This window comes from Chiloscyllium plagiosum, unplaced genomic scaffold, assembly GCF_037043375.1.
Source record: "Chiloscyllium plagiosum isolate Xiang-an unplaced genomic scaffold, Cpla_swu_hap1 HiC_scaffold_29, whole genome shotgun sequence".
In the NCBI taxonomy this organism is placed as follows: domain Eukaryota; kingdom Metazoa; phylum Chordata; class Chondrichthyes; order Orectolobiformes; family Hemiscylliidae; genus Chiloscyllium; species Chiloscyllium plagiosum.
In genome coordinates this window covers 2366875-2387417 of record NW_028270167.1, presented here as the reverse complement: position 1 = coordinate 2387417, position 20543 = coordinate 2366875, and the positions used below count along the sequence as shown (strand labels likewise).

Sequence of the window (20543 nt, the reverse complement as noted above, 5' to 3'; positions counted from 1 at the left end):
TGGATGCATTGGTAATAATCTCCCAAGAATCTTTAGGTTTTGTGTAAGTTCCAGAGGATTGTAAAATTGCTGGTGTAACATCCTTATTGAAAAGGGTAAGAGACAAAAACAAAACTGGTTTCTATAGGCCAGTTAAAGTCTATTACAAAGGATCTAATAGCAGAGCATTTATAAATATATAACATGGTCAAGCAGAGAAAGCCTGGCAAATGTACTAAAATTCATTTGAGAAGATAATGAACAGGATAATAAAGGGGAAAGCAGTGGATGTAATATATTTGAACTTTCAGAAGGCAATAGATAAGGTACCACACATCAGGCTACTAAATAAGATAAGAACCCATAGTGTTAGAGGTGGTATATTAGCATGGATAGAGAATTGACTAACAAATAGAAGTTAGAGACTTGGATTAATGATGGGGTTCAGAATGGAAATCTGTAACTAGTGCGCTGCCACAGTTATTTTCAATCCATATCAGTGACTTGGAATTGGAAAGCAAAAATATAAAATAGCCAAGTGTGCAAATAGCACAGAAATAAGTGGGAAGTGGTGAGTATGACAGTTTGCAGAGGGATATAGACAGATTGAATTAGTTGGCAAAAAAAATAGCAGATGGGATCTAAGGTCAGAAAATGTGATATTATGCATGCAGTGATTGTAACAAGGTCAGCCAGCTGGATGTCATATAAGAGTTCACTGATTGGGGCTGTTAATTTGGTGATGGGATACTGGCCTCTGTAGTGTTACTTCAGTGGCAACAAGAATAAAGTATTGAAGAAACTTGCTTGCAACTGTAGTCTTTGAGTGGGGTTAAGCATTTTCTTGCATCATACCCCTGTTTGGGAATTTTGACTTGTTTGGTCCTGCCATCAAGGACTGAGCCCAGTATTTGGAGAGAATGTGTAATTTTTTCTGGGCAAACAACATTTTGACAGTTGAAAAACAATGAGTAATCCTCCTGATAGCCTATGGAGCTGCAGCTTTTCCTGTAATTAGGACTCTAACTTTCTGTGAGGCACTAGATATTAAAATCTGTCAAGAATTGGGCTGACATAATTAAAGAATATTCAACCCCAGGCCCCTCAATTCTGAAATAATATCACTTTTACTCAGCAATCCGAGAACCAGGGGAATCTGTATCAGGGTTTTCAACTAGATTAAGATTGAGTCGAAAAGTGTGGAGCTAGAGAAGCACAGCAGGTTAGGCAGCATCCGAGCAGCAGGAGAGTTGACATTTCGGGCATTAGCCCTTCATCAGGAACGTGAACGGCTTATGTCTGAAATGTCTATTCTCCTGCTCCGTGGATGCTGCCTGTCCTGCTGTGCCTTTCCTGCTCCACACTTTTGGTTCTGACTCTCTAGCATCAGCAATCCTCACTTTCTCCTCCTCCAACTAAGTTCAGATGTCTGGCAGAAGTCTGTGAATTTGGTTTGACCCTTAATGATCTGCTTAGAGACCACCTGGTATGCAGGATTAATGATGTAACAAAGCAAAAGCTCCTGCTAGCTGAAGCTCAACTGAACTTCAAGCAGGTGCTGCAACTTTTTTGTCATTGGAAAATGAGACCAGTGTTGTAAAGTATACCAATGGAAGAGGACACCCTCATCAGTTTGACTGAGCTTGGGGAACACCACTTGTGTACAGGCAATTGCATAGTCTCACTCAGGACATATCCTGATCAGAGTGACGCTAGGTTGATCCACAGCAAAACAAAGCTACCTCAATGTCTACTACGAGATGAAGAAAGTTAAAGTTCCTTGAGGCACTCCTGGTGTAAGAGGCAACCACCTGTGAGTTAAACAGCACCCGTGTCAGATGCTGAGTACATTGTGCTCTTAAAGGAAGTAATGCATACGACAAGATAATAATTTCTTATCAAATTAGTGCAAAGTGCAAAATTGGAAATTTGCACAATGGGGGCATTTGATGCCATTACGATTCTAACAATCCAGGCTGAATGTTTAGATTTTAAAAATATATCAGTAGTTCTAGACCATTGCTTATAAGTAACAAATTTGCAGGTGTGAAGCCAACAGCTTCATATATCAACAGGAAATCGTATTGTCTTTTGACAGTATAGGACTTGAGTATTGCTGGAAAAAGACTTACTGCTGAAGCTTTTTATCTTGCAATTAGAGACCCAAGGTGCAACTTTTTCACACAGAGGGTGAGCTGCCAAAGGAAGTGGTGGAGGCTGGTACAATTGCAGCATTTAAGAGGCATTTGGATGGGTATAGGAATAGGAAGGGTTTGGAGGGATATGGGCCAGGTGCTGGCAGGTGGGACTAGATTGGATTGGGATATCAGGTCGGCATGGACAGGTTGGACCGAAGGGTCTGTTTCCATGCTATACATCTCTATGACTCTATAATTGTGTAAGTGATAGTAAGTGCTGATTGGCAAGTGGATCTTGATATAAGAGGTATTGCTATGGAGAATCAGCAATTCATGTTTACCGCCAGAATCTGCCAAGTTTGGTTTAAATTTTAATCCAGACCGACTGATTCTAACTCTGGTCAAGGAAATGAGCCAGTGAATGGACATATGTACAGTGAGTGTACGTGTTCTTTCTATCTGCAAAGAACAGGGCACACAAGTTCATCACAGCGTGAGCCTGACTGAAGATACTTAACTAGTTGACAGTGTAATTCTTTTCATACTCAGGATTATCTGACAAATGTTGTCCAATTGCAGAATCACTCTTGTGAATTCTGTATGTGTGGGTTGGTTGGGTCCAGCCAGGGACACAGTTATTGCATTGTAGCAGTATCAAACAGCTAATGTCATCTCAAACATATAAGATACCTTACCATTTCCAGGACAATCTGAGGTGGACTGGGCACATTTCAGAATCATAAGTGACAGCCTTTGACTTGTTCGTGGCTTTGTAATACGTACAGTGAGAAATGATCTGAGTGTAGACATTATCCTGCAGGATAGCTTTTAATGCACCCTATTTCAGCTTCAGACTGAACAAATGGCTTGGGTTTATGAGGTTGCTGAAGTTATAATGCATGTAGCAATAAGAATCCCATCAAGTCCTACCTGCTCCATCATGCATTCAAATTTAACTTTGAAATGGATTGGTCAAATAAGTTCTCTTTCCGTGATATTCTAGTTGAGAAATCGTAGCCAACCTGTCTTCACAGGTCATTACACATGTTGGGGACAGCAATAGCAATGCCAGGTAATATTGTAAATTTTCTGAAAGAAATCTGTAGAATATGTATTAAATGAGCCAAAACTCTTTAATCATCTCCCTAGAGAGACTATTCCATGGATTACTCTTTCTTTCATTCTAAAATATCTCTGATAAAATAAAAACAAAATATTGGAGAAGCTGGAAATCTGAAATAAAAGTAGGAAGTGCTACAGAGACCCAACAAGCCTGGCAGCATCTATGGAGCAGGAAACAGTTAACTTTTCAACTCTTTTAAAACTTTTCCAAGTAAGAATCAGACTGGACTTGAAGTGTTGGCTTTCTTTCTATAAGCCAGGCCTGCTTAGTTTCTCTGGTACTGTATTTCTATTTAATATTTTAATGGTTTTGAGTTGATTTCTAAATTTTGACATTTTAGATTACTTTGGTTTCTGTTCCAAGAAGAATTAACAGGATCTATTCCCTTTTTAGTATCCGAGAAAGAAGCATGATTGCAAGTTACTTCTCATCCATCTCATTTCCGACTAAAAGGTTTCCCTCAGTCATCCTAGTTCTTCTTTCTGCAGTAGTTGTACTGTTCCTTTATATACTGTAATGATCAGACATGTACAAAAGTGTCTTAAATTTGTTTATGGCAATGGTTTATGGAGTGGTTGGCTTACATCACTATTTTGGTTCAATAGTGACATTTTCAATGCATCACAATACAGATTTGCTTTACTCGCTTTGGCTAAACATGACTCATATAGGTTCAAAGAATTATCAGACAGAACTGTTAAACCTCTTGTATTTTCATGCATCTTATTTTCTTTTCATTTGTCAAGGGCTTTCCTGAAGATTTTGTTGACACGTCAAACACTTTGGCAGATGAACTTAATTGTCGAGAAGCATAACAAATAAATATGTTCAAATTCTTTCACAGTTTTTAGCCTTTAACTTTGGAATTGTTCATCTCATTGATTAAGTTATGCAGGTGACTTTTAACTACAGAAAATTGGTGAAGGTATGAAATAAATGAGGTCTTGAAACAGACCCAAATAGCAGGCCATTGGTTGCATTCTTTGGGCTGATGACAATTTAAAATTTTACCATCCTCTGGATTCTATAAGTCAACAAGTTATTTATCAATTCTGAAGTATTGTCACTGACTCACCTTTATTTTCAATACAAAACTTGTCAACAAAACTGTACCAAAGACCTGACTTAACAATATACAGCAGCCTTATATACAAGATGCACTTGAGAAATTCACCAAGGGTCCGAAGATCACACCTTCCAAATTCACAACCACTGCCATCTAGAAAGGCAAGGGCAGTAAATACATAGGAATATCATAATCTGCAGTTTTCCTTTCAACCAACTTACCCTCCCAACTTGCAACTATATCACCATTCCTTCACTATTGGATGTGGAATCCTGGATTAGTGAAATGAATAGTGACATTTCCTAACAAGATTACTTTGCATTGAGCAGTTCTGTTCTCCTGGTTTCACAATATTTAAATACAAAGAACTCAATCTGATTATTTCAACTTGTCATATAATCATTCAATCTATTAGTTTATTTCTATCACTGAACAGAAGAATAAGGAGGACAGAACTTATGAACACCATATTAAGACCATAGGAAAGAGGAGCAGAAATAGACCATTCACCCTATTGATCTACTCTGCCATGAAATAGATCATGATTGATCTGATAATTCACAACTCCATCTTCCTGCCTTTTCATCCTAACATTTGATTCCCTCTGTCTGTCTCAGCCTTGAATATAGTTAGTCACTCAGCCTCAACTTCCCTCTGTCGCAAAGAATTCCACAGATTCACAATCCTTTGAGAGAAGTAATTCCTCCTCATATCTGTCTTAAATGCACAGATTATTCTAAGATTATTCCTTCTGGTTTTGAACTCTTCCACAACGGGAAGCAACCTTTCCCTATCAACTGTCTACCCTATCAACTCCTCTAAGAATCTTGAATGTTTAATTCTTTCTTTCATCTTTCATTCTTCGATATCCAAACAAGTACAGGCCCAATCTACTTTATCTCCTCATAAGACAGTCCCTCTGTACTTGCTATCAGTCTGGTATATCTTCGTTCGACTGTTTCCAATGCCAGTATTTTCTTTTGGATAAGGGGACCAAAACTGTTCATAATATTCCAGCAGTGGTCTGACTAGTGCCTTTAATAGTTTTGACGTTTCGGGCACATGCCCTTCTTCAGGGCATGTGCCCGAAACGTCGAATCTTCTGTTCCCTAGATGCTGCCTGACCTGCTGTGCTGTTCCAGCAATAAAGTTTCAGCTTTGATCTCCAGCGTCTGCAGACCTCACTTTCTCCTTTAATAGTTTTAGCAACACCTCACAACTTTTTGTTCTTTATTCTCTGTTAACCAAGGCCAGCATTCCATAGCCTTTCCTATTACACATGGACATCGAAAGCTCACTTTTCGTATTCATGGATAAGGACTCCTAAATCTCTGTTTTGTAGCTTACTGTAAGTTTTCTTCATTTAAATAATGATCAGGTCCTCCTCTTCCTGCCAAAGCGTATAACTTAACATTTCCCCAAATTTTGTTCCATCTGCTTAATTTTTGCCCCCACACTTGATCTGTCTGTATTCCTGTGCAGACTGTTTGTGTTATTCTTGCCACTTTTCTTCCCACTTATTTTTGTATTACTTGGCTATAGTACATTCTCTTTCTTCATCCAAGTCGTTGGTATATATTGTAAATAATTGTGATCGCAGCATTGATCCCTGTGGCAGCAGTAGTTACAGGTTGCTATCCATTCTAAATATTTGTCAAAGCCTAATCTTGGTTTTGAATCGGCAAAAATTGGATAACTCTAAGTAAAGTGTTGTCTTCTTCAAACGATGATCGAGTATTTAGTAATTTACAGAAGATTTAGGACAGAGTTCACGTTTTCTTGCCTTATTTCCTTACTATCCTTAAATGCATCTCATCCGACTCTTGAGCTTTATTCATCTTTTAATTTGCACAGCTGCATAATGTTGGTGACGCGATCCAATTGTTTCTAAAGAAAAATGTAAAAAGCCCAAAAAGGGAGAATGGAGAATGAGGCTGATCAGATGAGAGAGGAATAGGGGATAGCATCCAGGCAGTAGGGACCATAATATAATGCACTTGAAGGTGTTGGAAGGTAAAGCAAGTATGATGAAAACTAGGTTATGACCTTGGAGAAAACCTCCTGCTCCTTACCTTAAAACTGTGCCCCTTGGTTATGCCCTTCTTTGTGGAAAATTTTCTCCGTATTTACTTTGTCTATGCCACTCAGACCTTTGTATATCTCAATCAGATCAGCCCTCTGCCTTCTTTGCTCTAAGGAAAACAATCCCAGTTTATCCAGTCTGTTCTGAAAGTTTTTGATCATGTACGGATAGAAAAATGCTTCATCTTGTGGGTAAGATCATAACTAGTCCAAAAGAGAATTTAAATTTCACCAAAACAATTGGTGAGAATGTGGAACTTGCAACCATAAGGAATGGTTGAAATGAGTAATGTTGATGGATTTAAGGGGAAGCTGGAGAAGAATATGAGAGGAATGGAAATAGAGGATACAAGAGGGGTTTTAGATTAGCAAAGGCTGCAGTGGTTTATAAATACCATTAATTGTTATTTACTGTGTGACAGCCTATCATTTTTTCCTACTTTGCAGTAATGATTGCAATTAAGAAATCCTATATTGCGTGCAAAGCCATCTGGGCTGCCCTGTGAGCCTGAAATACATTCTAGAAATACAAGACAGTTCATCTTTACCTACATTAGATAAGAAGCCACTTATTAAATGTCCAATCCTTATTCTAACAATATTTTCATGAATCCTTTCAGTGGAAATCTACAATGTACTCCCAGTTTTACATTTCAATGTTTTACTTGCAACATTTTAAGCACTTGCAAAACAAAAAAAAGTTGAAGAAAATGTTGTCACTAACTTGTGATAAAAATGTCCTTAAGTCACCGATGATTAGTCTTCCTAAGATCATCTACAGTATATGAGTTGTCTGAAAGCTTGTGGATAAAAGTGCTGACTGGCTTCAGCATTAATCCATACAGGTTAGAAAATCTAGAATTGACTCCCAAGTTTATGCCAAGCTATCTGATCTCATCTTTCATTAAGAACAGGCAAGGTGGTAAAAGAGGGGGAAGGGGTGGCCTTTTTAGTCAAGGATAGCATAACGGTGGCTGGGAGAACTTTTGACAAGGACTCGTCTCCTGACGTAGTATGGGCTGAGATTAGAAACAGGAGAGGAGAGGTCACACTGCTTGGAGTTTTTTATCAGCCTCTGCAGAGTTCCAGGGAGGTGGAAGAGAGGATTAGCAAAGTTATTCTGGGTAGGAGTGAAAGGAACAGGGTGGTCATTATGTGGGACTTTAACTTTTCCAACATTGACTGGAAATGCAGTAACTTTAGTACGTTGGATAGATCAGTTTTTGTCCAATGTGTACAGGAGAGTTTCCTGATGCATTATGTTGAAGGGCTGTCAAGAGGGGAGGCAACACTGGATCTGGTGCCTGGTAATGAACCAGGCCAGGTGTTTGATTTAGTTGTAGGTGAACACTTCGGAGCGAGTGGCCATAATTCAGTTAGAACATAGAACATAGAACATAGAACAATACAGCACAGAACAGGCCCTTCGGCCCACGATGTTGTGCTGAACATTTGTCCTAGCTTAAGCACCCATCCATGTACTTATCCAATTGCCGCTTAAGGGTCACCAAAGATTCTGACTCTACCACTCCCACAGGCAGCGCATTCCATGCCCCCACCACTCTCTGGGTAAAGAACCCACCCCTGACATCTCCCCTATACCTTCCACCCTTCACCTTAAATTTATGTCCCCTTGTAACACTCTGTTGTACCCGGGGAAAAAGTTTCTGACTGTCTACTCTATCTATTCCTCTGATCATCTTATAAACCTCTATCAAGTCACCCCTCATCCTTCGCCGTTCCAATGAGAAAAGGCCTAACACTCTCAACCTATCCTCGTCCGACCTATTCTCCATTCCAGGCAACATCCTGGTAAATCTTCTCTGCACCCTCTCCAAAGCTTCCACATCTTTCCTAAAGTGAGGCGACCAGAACTGCACACAGTACTCCAAATGTGGCCTAACCAAAGTCCTGTACAGTTGCAACATCACTTCACGACTCTTGAATTCAATCCCTCTGCTAATGAACGCTAATACACCATAGGCCTTCTTACAAGCTCTATCCACCTGAGTGGCAACTTTCAAAGACCTATGAACATAGACCCCAAGATCCCTCTGTTCCTCCACCTCACTAAGAACCCTACCGTTAACCCTGTATTCCGCATTCTTATTTGTCTTTCAAAAATGGACAACCTCACACTTGGCAGGGTTGAACTCCATTTGCCACTCCTCAGCCTAGCTCTGCATCATATCCAAGTCCCTTTGCAGCCAACAACAGCCCTCCTCACTATCCACAACTCCACCAATCTTGGTATCATCTGCAAATTTACTGACCCACCCTTCGACTCCCTCATCCAAGTCATTAATAAAAATTACGAACAGCAGAGGACCCAGAACTGATCCCTGCGGAATTCCACTTGTAACTGGGCTCCAGGCTGAATATTTACCATCTACCACCACTCTCTGACTTCGACTGGTTAGCCAGTTTTCTATCCAATTGGCCAAATTTCCCTCTATCCCATGCCTCCTGACTTTCCGCATAAGCCTACTATGGGGAACCTTATCAAATGCCTTACTAAAATCCATGTATACTACATCTACTGCTCTACCCTCATCCATATGCCTGGACACCTCCTCAAAGAATTCAATCAGACTTGTAAGGCAAGACATACCCTTCACAAATCCGTGCTGGCTGTCCCTAATCAAGCAGTGCCTTTCCAGATACTCATAAATCCTATCCCTCAGTACCCTTTCCATTACTTTACCTACCACCGAAGTAAGACTAACTGGCCTGTAATTCCCGGGGTTATCCCTATTCCCTTTTTTGAACAGGGGCACAACATTCGCCACTCTCCAGTCCCCTGGTACCACCCCCGTTGACGGTGAAGATGAAAAGATCATTGCCAACGGTACTGCAATTTCCTCTCTTGCTTCCCACATAATCCTAGGATATATCCCATCAGGCCCGGGGGACTTGTCTATCCTCAAGTTGTTCAAAATGTCCAACACATCTTCCTTCCTAACATGTATCTCCTCGAGCTTACCAGTTCGTTTCACACTCTCCTCTTCAACAATACGGTTCCTCTCATTCGTAAAGGTTAGGTTAGCGATGGAAAGGGATAGGTACATGTCACAGGTCAAGAGTTATCGATGGGGCAAGGGCAATTATAATGCGATTTAGGCAAGAATTAGGATGCATAGAATGGGCTAGCAAAATGCAGACAACGGAAATGTGGAGCTGGTTTGAGGAACAGATATTGCGTGTCCTTGATCGGTATGTCCCTGTCAGGCAGGGAGGAAGTGATAAGGTAAGGGAACCATGGTTTACTACAGAAGTTGCATCTCTTGTTAAGCAGAAGTAGGAGGCTTATGTGTTGATGAGGCAAGATGGTTCAGATGAGGCGATGGAGAGTTACAGAGTAGCATCGGAAGGATTTAAAGAGAGAGTTAGGAAGAGCAAAGGAAGGACACGAGCAGTCTTTAGCAAATAGAATAAAGGAGAACACTAAAGCTTTCTATAGGTATGTGAGGAATAAGAGGATGACTAGGGTAGGAATAGGTCCAGTCAAAGAGCGGGAAGTTGAGTGTGGACCCTGTGGAGATCGGAGAGGTGCTAAACGAACATTTCTCATTGGCTTTCACTCAGGAAAAGGAGAATATTGTAGAGGAGAAGAATGAGGTACGAGATATTAGACTAGAAAGGATTGAGATTAGTTATAAACAGCTGTTATCAATTCTGGAAGGAGTGAAAGTAGACAAGTCCCCTGGGCCGGATGGGATTTATCCGAGGATCTCTGGGAAGCTAGGCAGGAGATAGCAGAGCCTTTGGCTTTAATATTTGAGTCATCATTGTCTACAGGTTTATACTAGAGGACTGGAGAATTTCAAATGTTGTGCCCTTGTTCAAGAAGGGCAGTGGAGATGACCCAGGTAACTATAGACCAGTGAGCCTTACTTCTGTTGTAGGAAAGGTTTTGGAAACGATTGTACGAGATAGGATTTATAATCCTCTAGCAAGCAACAATTTGATTTCAGACAGTCAACGTGGTTTTGTCAAGGGCAGGTGGTGTCGCACAAACCTCGTTGAGTTTTTTGAGGTGACCAAGCATGTAGAGAGGGTAGGGCAGTTGACGTGGTGTACATGGACTTTAGTAAAGCTTTTGATAAGGTTCCACATGGTAGGCTGTTGGTGAAAATGCAGAGGCATGGAATTGAGGGTAATTTAGCAGTTTGGATTAGAAACTGATTTTCTGAAAGAAGGCAGCGAGTGGTGGTTGATGGAAAATACTCAGCCTGGAGTCTGGTTACTAGTGGTGTGCCACAGGGATCAGTTTTGGGACCACTGCTGTTTGTCATTTTTATAAATGACTTAGAGACAGGCATAGGTGGATGGGTTAGTAAATTTGCGGGCAACACTGTAGTGGACAGTTTGGAAGAATGTTACAGATTGCAGGGGGACTTGGATAAACTATAGAATTGGGCTGAGAGGTGGCAAATGGAGTTCAATGCAGTTAAATGTGAGGTGATGCACTTTGGGAAGAATAACAGGAAGATAGAATACTGGGTCAATGGAAAGATTCTTGGTAGTGTGGATGTGCAGAGGGATCTTGGAGTCCATGTACATAGATCCCTGAAAGTTGCCACACAGGTAGATAATGCTGTTAATAGGGCATACAGTGTGTTAAGTTTCATTAATAGAAGGATTGAGTTCTGGAGTCGCAATATCATGCTGCAACTATACAAACGACTAGTGTGGCCACACTTGGAATATTGTGTACAGTTCTGGTCACCATATTTTGGGAAGGATGTGGAAGCATTGGAAAAGACGCAGAGGAGATTTTTCAAGAATGTTGCCTGGTCTGGAGGGAAGGTCTTATGAGGAAAGGCTGAGAGACTTGGGTCTGTTCTCATTGGCAAGAAGAAGGCTAAGAGGGGATTTGATAGAGACATACAAGATACAAGAGGATTAGATAGAGTAGACGGTGAAAGTCTTTTTCCTAGGTTGATGATGTCAGCTTGTACGAGGGGGCATAACTACAGATTGAGGGGTGATAGATTTAAGACAGATATCAGAGGCAGGTTCTTTACTCAGAGAGTGATAAGGGTGTGGAATGCTCTACCTGCTATTGTAGTCAACTCAGCCACATTAGGGAGATTTAAACAATCCTTAGATAAGCACATGGATGATGATGGGATAGTGTAGGGGGCTACCCTGAGAATAGTTCACAGGTCATCGCAACATCGAGGTCCGAAGGGCCTGTTCTACGCTGTATTGTTCTATGTTCTATCCTAGCTGGCAATATGGATATTACATCTGACCTTGGTAACCATAGGAAGTCGCTGCTGCAACTTTTTATGCCCGAATATTTGATGAGAAAAGAAATAGGCTCGTGCCTCTTTATTTCCTGTTCTCACCTTGATCAAAAAGCTGGCCTGTTTTTGTTTACTGTATCATGAATGATCTTATTTTGGGCAACATTTCAGAAGGTTACCAAAATGTTTTTTTAATCTTCTACCTGGAGAAGCCATATTATCTGTGGAAAGAGGTAAGGAAAAGGAAAAAAATTGGTTATTTCTTGGATGCTTCATGATTAAGTTGTTTTCATAGTGAGGCAGTAGCATGGTGAAGATGAAATTTGTCTACTAATTCAGAGGCCCGGCCAGTGCTCTGGGGACACTGGTTCAAATCTCTTCGTAGCGGCTGATGGATTTTAAATTCAGTTGTGTATCTGGAATTTGTCTTGATAATGGTGACTGTAAGACCATTGTTGAATGTTGTAAAATCATTGGGTTTGCTAATATACTTTAGGGAAGGAAGTTTATTCTCCTAAATTGGGATGACTATATTTGACTCCAGAACCACAGTTGGCTCTTAACTGTTTCCTACAGTGGCTAAGCGAACTACTATTCTGTTAAAGGACATTTAGTTGTGAGGAAGTAATATTGAATTCAAAATGTTAACTCTGTTTTTCTCTCTCCTCAGATAGTGTAAAATGTGTTGAGTTTGTCCATCAATTTCTATTTATAGTTCAGATCTCCAGCATCCTCCGTACTTTGATTTTATTTCAGGGCAAGTAATGATGTACAACAAATGGTGGCCTTACCAGCAGCACCTACATCCTATGAATGAAACAATAAAGGAAAAAAACTTTCTTTCCCCCACCACAATTGAGCTAAAATTTGAACGTATTATAATATTTTCAGTCTTCAATATTTTATTAATCCTAACTCTTTATTCAGCCGGTAGTGATTGAATTGACCTCTATAACTATCAAGAGTTAGATTTTGCATTATTCTTGTTATGCTAAACAAACAGGGAAAGAAAATCCAGTAGCATGGTGTCTGTAAAGCCATTTGGTTATCCCCAAAATATACATTTCTTGCTCAACCCTGCTCGAGAGGATATTAATGGTCAAAAGATAATCAGTGTAGACACAGAAATCAAGCTACTGTAGTGCAAGCCCCACTTTAAAGGAAAATGAATGGAACTTTGTACAAAGCCTTTGCTATTCAGCCAATATTTTAAAACCTCCCCTGAGTGTTCTATTTGTGTTGTGATAATATGCAGAAAGTAGTGGAAGTCATTCCCCATGAAATGTGACTGGACTGAGGATTGTATGGCTTCAGTCCATTGATTGAATGTGTACTGCTTGTTCTTTCAGAGCTTAATTATAACAAAACTGACTGACTGTGTCATGCTGAAATCCATCTGCATAATGTGAGATGAGAATAGATTGTGATAATTTCATCTTTTTGAAATGTTTATTTCTCAGTCTAAGAATCCAATTTCCTAAATTGTAATAAAGGTTTCAATAGTACAGAGTGTATATTGCTATGTTTATAAACTTAAAATTCTTTGTTCGCTAAATAATTACCATGATTGTAAGTCATAGTTTATTGTAGTTGCTGTAGGACAGTATTTAATGCTATTATAGGTAAAGTACCCCAAATCTGCCGTCTGAAAAGTACACATTTTTCTCTCAAGCCATAGAATATGGCTCATGGCAGGGGAGAAAGGAATAATTGCAAGCTGTTCAAAAATCAGTATGTGGTTATATGAATGCTTACATCAATCACGTCTTTGAAATTATTATCAACACCGAACAGTGTTTTTGGTACTGTCGCTCAGAAACTTGCATATTAAATAAGAGTAAATTGCATCACCAAAAATATTTTGTTTATACAGTATCCAAGAGGGATTTCTGATTTCTATCAAAAGTGCATCAATTTCAGACCAGTTCAGAAACTTGAAACTAAAATGATTATTTTTATACCTGAGTTCATTTTCTGATTTAACAGATAATCCAAAACTCAGGGAATTCACTCTGGCAACGGCCTTGGCCCTGAGTGTTCTGGAATTTGGACCTCAGACATGCCATAATGCAAGAATGAATTGACTAGTTTTGAATCTGCTATTCATTCTGTTGTTTAAAGTGTATCCTGATAACTAGTAGAGTCACAAATGAAAAATGCTTATACAACTAAATTAAAATGCTGTACTTAATGGAAATCTAATATAAAATCAAAATGCTGGAAACAGTTATCAGATCAGACAGCAGCTGTGGAAAGAGATAGTGGGAAGAAATGTAATTTTAACCCCACAGGATGCCGAATGAGGTGGCTTACCTCAGCATTTATTTGGATTTAATAGTTTTGGGCTAAAATTTGAAGCTTTAGCATATCCAGCGACTAAAGCAAAATGAGAACTATTGGATTGAGGTAAATGCATTTCTAGAATTTTCCCACACTTCCAATGGCCCCCAAATGAGCCCTGATAGTTGCTATACTCACCCATGTGATTGCACAAAACCCCATTACGTGGCCAGATATTGCACTTTCATGATCCCTACCTACACACCACATTCTATCCCCCACCCCCCAAAACACCCGATCTGCTGATCCCACTTCCTCTTCTCATCCACTTCTTGTACATGACCTTAAGCCTACTTCAGGCTCTCCTACCTGGCCGCCAGCTAACTTGAAAGTGGCCAACTGACCAGAAGGAAATTATGGTAAAAACTATCAAACCCAATTCTACCATCAGGTTCTACAGTTCCTTCAACTTTCAACTTTCTAATCGCCCTATAAATTTGGAACTGTTAACTATGTTTCTCCTTTCAAAAATAATGCCAGATGTTGTGTTTTTCATTCATTTTATGTTTTGATTTATCCTTTCTTATGTCCTTTCTTCTTGGCATTCTCAAATCAACCTGTTCAGATGTGAAACACATCTCTGGCGCAGCTGAACTTGAACCTGGGTCTTCTGGCTCAGAGACAGAGACACTGCCACTGTACCACAACAGCCCCTTCTTTACTTGTTCTTAGTTAAGTATTAAAGCTAACTTTTGACAGCCCGTCAGTGTTTAATTCTATCATGTAATTTTTGGATCATGCATGGTTTGAGGGTACTTAAACTTTTCTTTTGCAGTTACTACTGTGGAGGATGTTGTAAATGAGTTTATGTTAAATGAGTTAATGTTTTAGTTTTTTTTAAAGCTAATAAATCCTTAGTTTAACTAATATCATCAGACTGTTACATGTTCTCTGCTGAGTTGCATGATAAGCACAGCAGGTCAGGCATCATCCAAGGAGCAGGAGTAGACGTTTCATTTCTGATGAAGGGCTTATGCCTGAAGCATGACTCTCCCACTCCTCGGATGCTACCTGACGTGCTGTGCTTTTCTAGTGCCACCCTTTTCAACTCTGACTCTCCAGTATCTGCAGTCCTCCTTTCTCCTGAGTGCCATGATGTCAGCTAGTGCAGTGATAGGATACTGCACTTGACTTCAGGATGGCAATTTCGAAGAGGGAAAAGGATTCCTGATTCTGTTTGCAATCCCATGCATTTTCTTGAAAATGCACGTGGATGTTGCATGAAGTGAAATTTGGGATCTGCTGTGATGTCTGCTATAATCTTGCTACCAAATGAATAATAGCCTTAAGGAAAAACTAACAAAAGTATGAGGCAACAAAATCAGTGAAAAGAACAATTGCAATATTCATTACCAGGAGCTGTTATCCTTGTGTTCAGTTAAAATGCTTTTATTTGTGTTGAAACCAGATTAGTCATTTTGGCAGTTGTGCAGAATTTATAAACATTTAAGGACATTTTGGTTAAGATATTTCTTCTTGTCTGGGCGGCACGGTGGCACAGTGGTTAGCACTGTTGCCTCACAGCGCCAGTGACCCGGGTTCAATTCCCGCCTCAGGCGACTGACTGTGTGGAGTTTGCACGTTCTCCCCGTGTCTGCGTGGGTTTCCTCCCACAGTCCAAAGATGTGCAGGTCAGGTGAATTGGCCATGCTAAATTGCCGGTTGTGTTAGGTACAGGGGTAAATGTAGGGGTATGGGTGGGTTGCGCTTCGGCGGGTCAGTGTGAACTTGTTGGGCTGAAGGGCTTGTTTCCACACTGTAATGTAATGCAATCTAAAATTTTGGTTTTTTTCTTTGCAGGCGACATCTGACCAAACTGTCACTGATATTCAGTCATATGTTGGCAGAGCTGAAAGCTATATTCCAAAATGGAGTGTTCCAGGGGGACACTTTCAGGATCACAAAAGCAGATGCAGCAGATTTCTGGAGGAAAGTTTTTGAAGAAAAGTAAGTTCCTCAGTTTGGTACAGTTGAGAGTCCTGTCAATTTTCACCTTCAAAACAAAAATCACCCTTTTTTTTGATATAACTATCTTACTGGTTTGTGTTTTAAGTTCTTAATGAATGGAGCATCATGTAAATTCTATACTCCTCAATTGCAGCAGGCAGGTTACCACTGATTTTCCTGTTCTACACTAATTTTTAAAGACATGCATTCCTGCTCTTTTTTTTTCACTACATAGTTTCATACATGTCATGGTCTTCTCATCAGCAACCCCATCCTGACCACCTGCTTTTAGCTCCAGAGATCTCTGTATGAATTTGTTTTTCACCCATCTCTGTGAAGCCCATTCTCACAGCTGCATGCTACATTTTAAAAATAGTTTTACATCTCTGGAGGGGTGTGCTTTCGACGTGCCGAAGTGTTATTAAAATGCAAACTTCCTCAATCAAACCTGATGTAGAGAGAGTGGAATGAAAGACTTGGAGGTTTTACTTTTCTGTATCTCTCACTCCCTCTGCTCTTACCCTCTACTGCTCATTCTATCAAACTTTTGTCTTTTCTTCTCAAGTTGAACTATACTTTCTCTTCTCTCCTTTTTGCTGTGTCAGTGTTTTTCACATTTCAAGAACGTTTTCCTACAATCTAACAATCCATGCTTTGCTTTCCACTGCTCATCATTTCTATTTCATGCAACCATGCTGAGTGCAAATATATTCCCCTTTCCTGTTAAGGACAATCAATCTCTGCCAAAGTGCTCAGTGTTCTCCATTTTCTCTGTACTCAGTGCTTTGTTTCCTCCACGCCTATCTCCCCTCCTCCCAGCCCCCTCACACCACTCTGCTGCCCAAGAAAAAAAAGTTACTCCATACTTTCCCTCCTCACACCCCACAGACTCCTCCAAACTTTCTTCTCTCTCTTGGTCAATTTCTTCTGAATCATCAATTCCCTCTCTGAACTGCCAGATGCCAGCAGTTGATACTATCAAGCTCAACATAGCTATTGATCAAATCAAAGTTGCTCCCCAATACTAAAAAAAAGTCTAGATCCCCATTTTATTCCATTTAAAACTGAGATCCCTACATTACTCATTATTTATTATCACAAAACACCAGGAATGTCCTCTTCTTCCATGTTCTTTTCCAATTATTACCATAATCCTGCTATCTACTTAAAATTAAGAGCATCTAGTTACTACTTTGTTCTGTACCCCGGGTTTCAGAAAAAGTGCACAGTCTTAAAGAAGGTGGTTGTAGTCATCATTGAAGGGTGTTGGACCATAAAGCCTAAAGTTTATGTTGACTTTCATCCTCTTAGGTATAGCTGTAGTCCTAACCTCGATATTTTGCACATTTCTTTGCTTTAAAAATTTATTTCATGGCACGTGGGTATCGCTGGCTAGGCCATCATTAGATTAGATTAGATTAGATTACTTACAGTGTGGAAACAGGCCCTTCGGCCCAACAAGTCCACACCGACCCGCCGAAGCACACCCACCCAGACCCATTCCCCTACATATACCCCTACACCTAACACTGCGGGCAATTTAGCATGGCCAATTCATCTAACCTGCACATCTTTGGACGGTGGGAGGAAACCGGAGCACCCGGAGGAAACCCACGCAGACACGGGCAGAATGTGCAAACTCCACACAGTCAGTTGCCTGAGGCAGGAATTGAACCCTGGTCTCTAGCGCTGTGAGGCAGCAGTGCTAACCACTGTGCCACCGCGCCGCCCCTAAAGTAAACGCGCACGGTGGCCAAGGCCACAGTCTTGCCTTCTCTGAGGATTGAACTCAGGACCTTCAGATTATGAGACTGACGCGCTGCCTACTGCGCTAAGAAGGTTGCCCATTGTTAATTGCTCTGGAAAAGATTGTTAACCTACCTTCAGTCTCTTGAACCTTTGTAGTCTATGTGTTATAGGTAAACTTGCATGCTTTTCAGAAGGGAGTTCCAGGATTTTAGCCCAGTGACAATGAAGAAATGACAGTTTAGTTCCAAGTTTGTGTGGTGTATGGCCCAGTGAGAGGTCGTGGCAACAATAAACAGAAAAATTATTGAACAGGTTCAAGTCGTTTAAGGAAATTGTTTGTGATTATAGATTTCCATAACTATTAAATAAATACATGCAATCAGGTCTTTACAAAAATGTCTTTGATGCGTTTTGTTAATTAAAGGGACTTTGGATTTTTTACATCCAAGATTCCTGGCATTGTCTTAATTTAACATCTAAACAAAAATAAAATGCTGTTGTGTAGAACTCCCTTGGTAATGTACTGTCTGGAGTATGAGCTCAAGTCCTGGAGTGGGGCTTGAACCTATGACCTTCTGTTTCAAAGGAGTGAAGAATCAATTCATATAAACTCTAGTAAAAAACAAAAGCCATTGTTTCACAGTAAAATAAAACAGCCCACCAGCAAGATAGAAATAGAAAATGTGATTGCTGTACCTTACACTCAAGTATTTGTTTGAAAGCAGTTGTTAAATGGCTTGCACCAGCAGCTTCCTGGGTGTGGGAGCACAGAGCATACACTTATTCATCAAACCAGCTGCACTCCCACTCTCGCCATCCTTTCATAAAATGTGCTAATCTTTCTTTAGCAGTCCTGGCCTTAATTTGGAGTCCTTCATTCGAAACAGAATCTCATAGTGGCAAACAATGACTATATTTGTTTATGAATATGTAATTGTGAAGGGATGCCAAACAAAGAAATATTAAAAGTTTAATCAGTGGTGTTCTCTCTAGAATATAAAGATCTGTTTAGTATTTTAACTTTTTGAGTGAGGTTATTTTGTATGTATTTACAATTTTGTAACTGCAAATCTCATTTGACAAAATAAATCCCATTCATATGAAGTAAAAGACCTTAAGTTTCCAATGTTGTGTTGAGACTTGTTCATTAGATGGTTGCATGTAGTGGAGTGATAATTATATTCCTGCAAACTTTAGGAAAACTTCAGAGTAGCAATTTAGTCACAAAAGGAAATATTGATTTGGTTTATATGTTCAAAGGATGTGGACATTGCTGGCCAGGCTAGCATTTATTGCCCATTCATACTTGCTTTGGAGAGGGATAATATGTGACTTGGAGGGGAACTTGCATATTGTATGGATCTGCTACTCTTGCCTTCCAAATGATAGAGGCTTGGTGAGTTACTCCAGTGTATCTTATACATAGCACACACTGCTGCCACTGTGTTGGAAATGGAGTGAAGATTTAAAGTGGTTTGCAGAACAGCAGACAAGAATGTTGCTCTCTCCTGAATGTTTCAATCTTTTTGAACATTGTTGGATCTGCGCTAGTCCAGACAATTAGGCAATATTCCATTCCATTCTTGACTTGTGCATTGTAGATTGTGAACAGTTACTTGCTGCAGAATTCCTTGTCTCTAATCTCTCTTATAGCCACAATACTTTTATGGTTAGTCGGTCCACTTCAGCTTTTGATTGGTGGTAACCCCCAGGATGGTAGATGCTACCTGACTTTAGTCAGAGCCAAATATAGTATAGTATACGACTACAAAGGCTGTATTCAGTTCAGAGAAGGTTAATAATTTGGTAATATAGAATTTGTGTGTTGGCCAAAAGGACACATTTTGTTGTAGCTTTTCACTTTGCACTCATTAGGACAATTTGCAAGATTCAAAGAGGCAACCAATATTTATACTGCATGAGAGGGAAGTGCTAGATGGTTAATAAGTGGACTCTGATAGGGGCACTACCATGGAGAAGACACCAATTTTTAAAACTTTAAACAAGGTAGATTTGATTCTGATGAGCCATGAATGGCTGTTACCTATTTTGCTGAGTTGACACAAGTGTAGTGAATGTACATGTTCTTTGTGTCTGCAAAGAACCGGACCTGTGCATTAATATATGTATCTAATCACGATAGGATGGTGAACAGACAAGATTTTGGATGTTGGCTATAATGAAAAGCTAAGAAAATTCAACTTGTTTTTTATTTATGGAGGTGTGAAACATAAATGTGATCTTAATTTTGTAACATAAAGGTAGCTAAAAACAGACAGAAGTCGAAGCATTTCTCTTGAACTCCTCAAGACTGAAATGTAAGAAAACCAACCATAGAAAGGAAATGATAAGTTATATGACCTGAGAAAAGGATGATGATTGGACAATCATGGCATAGAAATGCAGCTGAGATTGTTAACTGTTTTAGTTAACTGATTCATTCCAAACCAGGCAAGTCAATTGTGATTGATTGGAGTGTTGCCAACGTGATACTCCTGGGATTGGCTGTTTCCAGAGCACTTTCTTTAATGAAAGAAAATGTCATCAAGGAGCCGTAGCAAAACTAGAATCAATGGGTATCGGGGGCAAACTCCTCAATGGTTGGAAACACACCTTGCGTGTGGAAAAATGTTTAATGGTTGTTGGAGGTCAGTCATCTCAGCTTCAGGATATCTCTGTAGGAGTTCCTTATGTTAGTGCACTCGGCCCAACCATCTTCAGCTGCTTCATCAATGACTTTCCCTGCATCATAAGGTCAGATTTGAATGATTGCACAATTTGCGGCGAATCAGTTGTTGAAGCAGTCAATATTCAAATGCAAAAAGATGTGGACAATATCTAGGCTTGGGCTGGCAAGTAACATTCGT

The 20543-nt window shown here is 40.0% G+C and overlaps 1 protein-coding gene and 1 non-coding gene across 4 annotated transcripts in view; one reads left to right on the top strand and one right to left on the bottom strand.

Annotated features, from left to right (window-relative positions):
- Positions 1-20543, top strand: part of cbl (Cbl proto-oncogene) — a 228733-nt gene that overhangs the window by 99399 nt on the left and 108791 nt on the right. For all 3 annotated transcript variants that reach the window (XM_043677729.2, XM_043677728.2, XM_043677727.2), the window contains exon 3: positions 15781-15927. In XM_043677729.2, the coding sequence (XP_043533664.1) occupies positions 15781-15927 (147 nt within the window). The remainder of the gene's footprint in view (positions 1-15780; positions 15928-20543) is intronic.
- On the bottom strand, positions 17696-17768 carry trnam-cau (transfer RNA methionine (anticodon CAU)). Its single transcript has one exon. It is a non-coding gene; the product is annotated as a tRNA-Met (tRNA).